We start from the raw sequence: 9,945 nt of genomic DNA, 5'->3' as shown, positions 1-9,945 counted from the left end.
AAAGCAGAACTCGATCTACTATGCGTTGGGATAATCCAGACATAGCTTTACTAAAAGAAAATATTATGGAAGTCATTTTCAAACTGTGAGTAGGCTATGGTTCAACATGTAATTATATCATATTTTATATATTAATATCATGGTTCCATGTTGTTTTAATGTTTGTTTGTTTGTTATTAACTAATACCTTTTTTAACTAACACTTCAACATCCTGCACAAATTAAAGAAACGTATGAGCTAAGGATGACTCTGACCCCCAAATAAACGGGTAATGGAGTGCTCACAGTCTACAATATACAGTTAGATATTCTCCTACTTCGTATGTGTGTAAATAGTTGTGCTAAATTCTTTGGGTGTATTTTTTACACATCAACATATTTGTCACACCGTAGCGATGCATCACGGTCTTGTAAAGCCGGACTAACTTTAAAACACCATCTGTGTCACTAAACAACATGGTTAAGCTAATGAATTACAGTTGATACGTGGTATTTTTACGTGAAAGGAGGGAAAGGAATATTGAACATATAAAAATAAAAATATTTTAACCTATCGTCAATTTCAATTGTTAGATAAATCATCTAACAATCAACAGTTATATGTGAAACAATTAGAGTTGGTGTAAATTTGCACATCCAAAAACTGTTGTTACTTGGATGATAAATATCTTCACTTTATAATAGGAAAGTACGGACAGCGCCTTTGACCAATCCTCTACATATGGGGCACTTGCGCAGAGAAGGCGCACATTCTTTGCACACAACTAGGTGACCACAGGGGATGAAGACAATGTTCACTTCCTTATCCATGCAAACTTTGCATGTGCGCTCCTCTTGAAGTCTTCTTAACTGTTCCTCCATAGGCAAGTCTGAAAGATCTTGACTCGGTGATGCAGCTTCATTTGTCTGGGCCAACAGTTCTCTCAGCAGGCAGACATCATTCTTCTTGATCCAGTTGCGGAAGACCTCTGCTGCCACATTTCCTTTCGACAGGACTAACTCAATGAGCTGCCCTGTCTGCTGCTTGACTGTAGTGCAGTTACGAATAATGCCATACTCTTTCTGTGAGATGATGTTCTCCTCTAGAAGATGGTCCATTAAGCTCTGCACACTTTTTAGCTGCTGTGACATGACATGATGATGTTTCTTAAGAAAAGTAAAACCATCTGATGCCATTTCCTCAGCAAGAAGCTCTCGCTCCTCCTCTCTCTTCTCATCTTCTGCACTTAGTAAAACAGACACCAACTCTTGAACGGTTTTGTAATTTTCTCCACTTGCGAGAATTTTGCTTTGAACATTTTGCTTCACCAGGCCACGCTCAAATCCCATCTCTAAAGCAGACTTCACCACAGGATTGTTCATCATCACTGCATCTTCTGAACGGTCTTCTCCAGGACCCAGGTGTACAACAGGTGGAATAACAAACTCTCTTGAGTTGCTGTCTCCATTAGTCAATAGCTGTTCAAATAGTCTTGGAAATCTTGCTTGAATCTGATGAACAAACTCTTGGCCCTTTTCTTGCAACAGGTATTCACATCTTGGAAACCACTTGGCATGTTCTACCCATGGATCATCACCAGGCTCCCAACATCTGAGTCCACCATCACAACAAAAGCATTTCACGTCATCACGACGACCAACATAGTAAAAACCTGCTCACATTTGTCTACTGGCCCTCAAGAATAACTGTTCGACCAGACCAATTGGCTAAGGCTGGTTTTTACTATGTTGGTCGTCGTGATGACGTCTGTGTGACGTCGTCGTTTTCATCTGGAAGACGTTTATATTAGGGCGTGTGCTCATATGCTTTACGTCGCCGAGACGTCCTTGCCAGCTGTTAGAACGACGTCTAGGCTATGTAAATAAGACGTAAATAATTTAGAACGTCGGCAATCCGCTCTTATAAAGATGTTCATCAGATGTCCATACATCTCCAAGACATCTGATTTATGTAGCCCAGACATCGTTTAAATATATAATTCCTTCCATTAACAAAATTAATTCCCATAAAACACAGCCACTACAAATGTTCACGCTGTACGAGAACAAACGCAACTTCAGAAGGCGTTTACCACGTTAAACACTGCAAACAAAACAATGTTTCCTAGCAACGGCAATAAACAGCGCTAAAATCTAATGAGAAAACAAAACACTTACAATCTGCTGTCCTCTTCTGTTGCTTGACTGCTTCTTCTAAAAAATACTTGCAAACACGGTAAATATGTAGCCTACTTTTACCTGTCTTTGGACATAGCTACTCTTCCTGCGTGAGTCTACATTAAACCACGTGCTGCTGATGCTGCGTGGAGAAGACGTGTTGACGAGTTGTGAGGAAACATGTGCTTGAGGTATGTATAAAACGAATATACTTTTAATACTAATTGTGTGACGTTTGTGATCGGTTATATCTTTAAAATTACGTTATGTTGATTGGTTAGATATGATAATCACCTGTTAGTTATAGAAGTTGTTTTGTGCACGTGAAGTAACCACGCTTTCCTGAACCTAGAATAAAACACGCATTTGCTGTCGTTTTTAGAAATACGTTTATTATAGGCAATATATTTATAATTAATCATTTATATTCATTTTTAATTAATTATAAAAGGCCACATTAACAGAACGCTATGGCTATTCAAATAAAACAATACACTCTATATTACTACAATACACAAATATTAATAACATAAATTACACCCTCCCTGGGGCCAAGCGTAGGAAATCTTTGATGTATTTCTCTGCCTCTGCTTCCGTTGGCGACAGCAGGACGGGATTCCTCATGGCTGAAGCTGCATAAAAAAGAAAAAAGACACTTTAAATTTTTTTTTATCCGAATATATGGTCAAAGTCAAAGATATCAAACGTGCAGAGTTCATGCGTCAAGCTCTTCCTGAGTGAGTTTACGTAAAACTACTGAAGCTGCGTGGAGAATGTGTCCTGACGAGTTGTGAGGAAAGATTGGCTTATAAATCAAATATTTTTATACTAATTGCGTTTGTGATCGGTTATGTAATAACTTTGAAATTACGTAATGTTAACTGAAATCACCTGTTAGGTAGTGAGCACGTTGTTTCGAGCACGTTTCTGTGGTTGGTCAATACTTATTTAACTGAACGTTTAAACCTCATTTTTAATTTCTTAACAAGCTATTATAATTGCTAGCTATTTTTGAAAACGGCACGTTGCTGTTGGTATTACCACATGTTTGATTATTACCTCACATGAACATGTTAGCAAGTACTTAACGTACCTGACTGGCTAACTTCCCGCCATCAAATCTAATGCATATCTGTACAACATTTGAACTTGCCTATTAAGAGTGAGCCGACGTTTGATGACTTGATTCCCCGCTTGTCTCCTCTCCCGCACCAGTTCAGTTCCCTGGCGACGTTCGTGGTGAAGACCTTGAAGCAGATTCTCCACACGGTCTTCTTCATTGTTGGCCCGCCACTGATGGATAATCTCCTCACCTTCAACAGGTAAATTTTAAGTAATATTTGAGCATATAGATGTACCTCTTCTGTACTTTTCTTAGTATCCGTCAAAAGTTTGGAATAATTCTTATTTTGTAATGTTTTTTGAAAGTCTGTTCATTGACTATAAGAACTGTTTTCTATTTTGAAGTTTCTGCTTTGCAAAGCTGAATTTTCAGCAGCACTTGATCCTTCAGAAATCATTATGCTGATTTGCTGCTCAATAAACCTTTCTGATTATTATCAATATTGAAAACAGTTGTGCTGCTTCATAGTTTTGTGGAAACTGTGATGAACAGTTTTTTGAAACATTCAAAAGTTTAGGTAAGTAACCATTTTAATCAGCAATGTTAAAAAATGACAAACACATTTATTACATTTCAGAAGATTCACATTTCAAATAAATTATGTTCATTTGAACTTTCATTTGAACTTTCTGTTCATCAAATAATCCTAAAAACAGGATAACCGTTTCTTCAAAATTATGAAGCAGCAAAAACTATTTTAACATTGATAATAACCATTATCAATAATTGAGCACCAATAATAATTGCTATTAACCAATCAGAAAAACAGAATATTAGAATATAATATAACACTGAAGACTGGAGTAATGATGCTGAAAATATAGTTTTGATCAGAAAAAATACATTTGACAATATATTAAAATTGAAAGGTTTAATCATATTTAACTGTTGCTGTTTTCACTGCATTTCTGATCAAATAAATTGCAGCCTTGCTGAGCAGAAGAAACTTCTTTAATTATTATTATTCTTTTTTTTTTACAATCTTGATAATCTCAGACTTTTGACAAGCGTGTAAATATGCACAGTACATTTCATTATTAGTTGTAGGTTGAAAATTCAGTTGATTCTTACCATTCTCTGCATAAACCCTCTGTCAACTAAACTTTGTTCCAGCCGGTCTAGCTCTTCAATAGATGCAAGTGGAAAGACGTCATCCTCTTCGTCATTCTGCATCTGCGGTAGAATGCGTCTGTTTCCCACTAGAGACTGGACAAGTGAAGTCAGGTGGTTGATCTTCATGTCCATTTTTTCTAGTGTTTCCAGAATTGCCCTTGCTGCAATACAGAAGATCATTTAAATCGATAAATGACTTGCATGGTACAATACTCAAGACTGGATTTTGGTAAGTAAAAACTTAAATGCTGATGATGATTTTCATAACAGCATAACATAATATAATTTGTAGGAAACATACTCTCCTCTCTTCCTTGGTGGTTCCCTGAAGGTCTCAGGACAGAAAAGGTTTGCACTATTGATTGAACAGATAATGTAATTATATGTGTGTATATTTATTTATATATATATATATATATATATATATATATATATATATATATATATATATATATATATATATATATATATTGTCTTTAAATGTTGTGAATGTGTTTGATTTCCTCATGCCTAATGAATGCTCTTTTACCTTGTGTGTTAGGTGGATCAACACCCCAGCCGGCTCCATGATGCTCTGCCTGAGAGACGCCCACTGGAGCTGAGGAAGGTGGAGTAGGTAAGATTCACTTGTTACCAACACAAGTTAACACACTAAAATATAAAAACGAAAAGCATAAAACAGATTTTTGTTCACTTCTTATAAGAACAGTATGGTTAATTTGTTAATTATTACACTGGCATTACCAACAATCACCAGTCAGTACATCAGTGCTCTTTTGAGTACAGTTAGGACTCTAATATTTCCAAATTTGAGTGTGACTATTCCTGGCACCCCCTGCAGCATTGGTCTCGTCACTTGATTCTGTCAAATCCGTTTGAAACAAGTATAATGTTTATACTTTTGCCTGGCTCCTCACTACTGACTGCGCACGCACCTCCCAAAATGGGTGCAAAATCACAAAATGGATAAAGCGTTTCTACTTGACATGCTCTCTATTGTACAAATCTTTGAAATGACAGGGGGTGACTAGGAGTAGTTGCTCTCCAAAATAGGGATACATTGATATGAAAATTTTGTCCGAAACCGATAACCATTAATTCTTTTATATCTGAAAGCCGATAACGATATATTGGACGATAAATTTAAATCCAAAATTGTATATACTTAGAGAGCCTAATTACATAAACAAAATGCTCTTCATTAAAAGTTTTGTCCTAAACACAACATAAATCAAACATATACAGTACAGAAGCTTAGTTTGAACCAGTCTAATATTCCTTCAAATTAATTTTACACTCATATGGCCAACAAAAAATTGACAACACTTTAGAAATCCAATCGGTTATTCAGATACAGTGGCCACTTAATGTGAACAAATGTAAATGTGCCATGTCCTGATTGGCTAATGATCCAATCTGCTTGATTGGATCACTGTGAAAGCATGTTAATGCCAAGTGTAAACGCAGCCTGTGTCTGGTAAGGACACTGTCAGTTATTTGTTGTTTTTATTTATTTTCATTATTTCTTATCTTACTCTGTGATCTTCCTTGGTGGTCACAATCACCTGAGGGTCTCAGGACAGAGAATGTGTGCTCTATGGAGTGGAAAAGATCATAAAATATACAGTTTTAGATTTTGTTGAAGTGCTGTGAATAAGATTTCTGTTTTTTTTTCTCTCCCTTTTCTATTGTAAGTAATGCTCTTTTACCTTGTGTGTTCGGTGGATCAACACCCCAGCTGGCTCCATGATGCTCTGCCTGAGAGACGCCCACTGGAGCTGAGGAAGGTGGAGTAGGTAAGATTTGCTTGTTTCCAACACAAGTTAACACACACTAAAATTAGTAAATGTGTAGTTAACTGAAATATCAGAAAATAATAAAACACTGGATTTGGACAAAGATGGAGAGATTCAAAAAGAAGTGACAACATGTAGAGCAAAAGGACTTTTCTGAATGGTCAGTTGATGAATTTATGTTGCTGATGTGGAGTTAACTATCTTCAATTAGCATATTCTGTCATGATAATCTATAAATCGGTTGTGTGGGAACTGTTTTAAGATGCCTACAGAGTGACTTGCTATTGCATTTGTGTTAGTACTGTATTGCATGTGAAAAGACGGATCCGACAGCTTGAGCGGACTCACAAATGTGCTCTACTACAACAACTCTTCCTATTCTCAACATGTGTTCCCGGGGTCAGGGTTTATGTAATTTTTAGGGTTAGTGATGCCACTAACCCAGGAGGAAGCTTGTGTAGTCCCTACCAGTTTTTTACAAGCCTGTCTTGTTTCCTCCTACTTATTGTAATAAATGCTCTTTTACCTTGTGTGTTAGGTGGATCAACACCCCAACCGGCTCCATGATGCTCTGCCTGAGAGACGCCCACTGGAGCTGAGGAAGGAGGAGTAGGGAAGATTCACTTGTTAAATTTGCAAATTAACACACTAAGGCCTGCTTCACACTCAGCGGGACACATTCATTTCAGAATCTATCTTAACAAGGGTGGGTAATTTTGAGTCATCCCAGTGCCTTGAGTCTGGCTACATTTGTCCAAAAATCATTTTGCAGTTATTTTACTGTAAAGTGCATTTCAATTGCAATTTGAACTGTGATCTGTTGACTGACTCTATTTGAGTGAGGGATGTCAAATTGTAAAATTTACTTAAGTGAATTTATGTGCAGTAATCTTACTCCGTGTTCTTCCTTGGTTGTCCCCTGATGTTCTCAGGACAGAGAATGTGTGCTCTATGGATTGAACACACATATGATGTTATTCAGTTTTATATTGCATTTAAATTCTGTGAATGTGTTTTCTGATTTACTCATCCCTGATTATGCTATTGTACCTTGTGTGTTAGGTGGATCAACACTCCAGCCATCTCCGTAATGGTCTGCCTCAGACACACGCACTGGAGCTGCAAAAGATGGAGTTGCACTTGTAATATGTGTAATTGTGACAGGGCATTACCCCATAACTTACAAACTTCAAAAAAGCATTTTCATTTGAGCATACCCAACAGCCAGATACAACTAATAATTTACCTTGAAAGCTGGGGAGACTCTCACACCAGGTCTGCTGTTGCTCTTCCGTTTCCCTTTGTTGCTGATTGACAAATACTGTTGACAGTTGGGGGGTCATTAGCAATGTTAATTTTGATAGCTATATTTGTTCAGCTGCATGTTTCAAAAATTACATAGTTCAGCGGTTCTTAATCCTGTTCCTGAACAAGAAATCTGTTGAAGTTTACTTCACTTAGGAACATTTATTCACAGATTTTCACAACGCCTCTGCAGGGTCTTCACACACAGACAAAACTTATTAGAGAAGTGTGAAGTAAGATGTAATATACCTCTATAAATAACTACAATTTAAGTGCATGTCTCGTGCACTTTTATGCCCTTTGAATGTAAAATATATGCTCCCTTCGAACTGGAATCCTGTGAAGTCCACAGTTGAATAGTCTGAAGTGATAAGAGATGCAAACAAAATGTGCAGAGTGGAGGGTTCCAAGGAACAGGATTAAGAACCACTGACATAGTTGTAGCTTTGAGTAATCATTGTAGGTTTGGATAAAAAATTTAAAAAGATAAAAAAAAATAAAAGAAAAACTTACAGTTGCTTAAAGGGTTTACAGCTTTGCTCTGGAAAACCTGAGTTTGCACAACAGGACCTAATAATAAGGAAATTTCGTTTATTGTAATCTGGGTGTTATGCACTTTTAATCTTACTTATTTCATCAATCATCAAATCAACCAAATTTCAGAAAATAAAAAATAGTATAATATTGAATGTCATGTATGAATTTTTTTTGGAACTGTCATCATTGACACATGCAGCAAAAGATTGCTGAAGTCAACAGATTTTACTTATAGACTACCAATCTCTCTGTAAAAATAAAATAACGATGCTGCTATCTTTCTAACCCCCCTGTGTTTTGGCTCAAAATCTCTGGTCAAAATCGTAATTTTACAGCCTCTGCAGAATCGTAGATATATATTTTTTTTTCGACCTTTGGTTGAGTCGACATGGAAAATGTATTGTTATTCATAGCATTCATTTCATTAACATTTATTTTTTTTAAGTTATTTTCCATTACCTTTTTTTTTGGTGCGTTTTGGAAGTGCTGGAGGTTTCGGTGCTGGAGGAACACTCTCTGTGTCTGCGATTTTTCTTTTTTTAAGGGGTGGTGGTTCTGGTGCCTCATCATCTGATGAGATGTTATCAGAGTATGTTTTCTTTCTAGGAAAACAAAGAAAAAGTACAATTGGATGCTCTTCACTGTTTAAAGTCAAAGCTACGTAAATATGCTGAATGGTCAGAAAGCTCAGAGATTTCATCAAAAATATCTTAATTATTGGATTTTCATGTGTTAAACCATTTATTTTGTCTTTTGTTACTTACTTGGGAATCCTTTTTCTGGCAATTTCAGGTTCTGAATTTATGTCAGATGTGTAGCTGGCCTTCTTCCAGTTTTTGGCCACATTTTGAAAAGATGCTGACAAATGAAATACAGTTTTGGAGCTTTTACATGTTGTTTATTAGAGCTATGTGAGATCACATTTTACAGTGTAGAAAAAAAAAATTAAGATTCTGAACAATGAAATACAGGTATGCTGGGCAAGATCATGTTTAATTTACACAGTATAATTTACTCTTACCTGACTCATGCAGGATTCTGGTTCTGTGACGGGTCCACCCTTTCTCTGGCTGTGGTTCCTCCATGGTTCTGACGCTCTTCAACACCCTGTCAAGGTCTTTATATGGAGGCCACCAGGAGTAGCCGTCTGCGTACCATGACTTGGCAATTGGTCCAGTTGTACCTTCTCCCTCAAACTCCACTATTAGGTACATTTTTTTTTTTATTTTCTTTTTTTTTTTCAAGCCTGAAACCCATATTATTTAATTACTCCAATAAAATTTTCAACTATGTAATTCAAATGCATAAACTATGTTACAAAAAGCACTGATAAAGAATTAATTTTTATGTAAAAGAGGAATTGCAACGAAATGATGTTGATATGGGACAAGAAAAATTTTGTTCTCTATTTCCTCAAACTTGCAGAACTCAACGGTTGTTGAGAGGTCGCCAACTAAATGGATGCCGAGTGTAGAGGATGGTAGAGGATAGTCAAAGAAAGATTCCTGGTTGTTGAAGGTACTGTAGGCAACATAAACTTCATCCTTGAATGAAATAATGTTCTGGAGCTTAGAAGCTTTGCCGCCAATGTAGATGTGACAGTTTGCCTGGTCTAGTTTAAGAGTGTAAGGGCTTGTCCTCAACTCTTTATATTGTGTCGCCTCATGAAAGGATGCAGGGAGAGGACCATTCTCATGCTGTTTTTTGAGCAGATGTGGCCTGGTTTTCTGAGGTGTTTTGCAGCTTCTTTGCATCTCTGAGAATCTTTTTATTATTTGACTCAGAGGGCATGTTGGTTTCCTCAGAAGTCTTTTGAGTTTGTTTAGGTGATTCTCATACTTGAAAGCACTGAAGTTGTCAAGAATGCCATGCTTTTTTGCATCATCTGCAAGATGTACGAGGGAGTGTGCATTA

At 36.8% G+C, this 9,945-nt stretch overlaps 3 protein-coding genes across 3 annotated transcripts in view; 1 reads left to right on the top strand and 2 right to left on the bottom strand.

Annotated features, from left to right (window-relative positions):
• Window positions 1-675: 675 nt before the first annotated feature.
• LOC307171329 (baculoviral IAP repeat-containing protein 2-like) lies at window positions 676-1,650 on the bottom strand (the record flags this gene model as incomplete). The annotated part of the gene is made up of 1 exon (XM_079892883.1): window positions 676-1,650. A coding segment is annotated over one exon (975 nt), but the record flags the coding sequence as incomplete, so codon positions are not given.
• Window positions 1,651-1,652: 2 nt separating this feature from the next.
• LOC307171322 (baculoviral IAP repeat-containing protein 2-like) overlaps window positions 1,653-9,945 on the top strand; it is a gene marked incomplete at both ends in the record, with an annotated part of 41,978 nt that continues 33,685 nt past the window's right edge. Inside the window, one exon of the mRNA XM_079892870.1 lies at window positions 1,653-1,737. Within this exon, the coding sequence (XP_079748996.1) occupies window positions 1,653-1,737 (85 nt within the window). The remainder of the gene's footprint in view (window positions 1,738-9,945) is intronic.
• Window positions 3,230-9,245, bottom strand: LOC307166135 (uncharacterized protein; the record flags this gene model as incomplete). The annotated part of the gene is made up of 14 exons (XM_079884314.1): window positions 3,230-3,470; window positions 4,352-4,554; window positions 4,695-4,748; window positions 4,923-4,991; window positions 5,929-5,988; window positions 6,103-6,171; window positions 6,716-6,784; window positions 7,085-7,138; window positions 7,240-7,308; window positions 7,436-7,510; window positions 8,008-8,064; window positions 8,491-8,633; window positions 8,796-8,889; window positions 9,053-9,245. 14 exons carry the CDS (start codon window positions 9,243-9,245, stop codon window positions 3,279-3,281), a joined length of 1,401 nt encoding a protein of 466 aa, XP_079740440.1. The 3' UTR covers window positions 3,230-3,278.

This window comes from Squalius cephalus (genome assembly GCF_949319135.1).
Source record: "Squalius cephalus genome assembly, chromosome: 1".
Taxonomy (NCBI): Eukaryota; Metazoa; Chordata; class Actinopteri; order Cypriniformes; family Leuciscidae; genus Squalius; species Squalius cephalus.
Note: the sequence above shows the minus strand (reverse complement) of the source record. Positions and strands in the feature narration are given on the sequence as shown.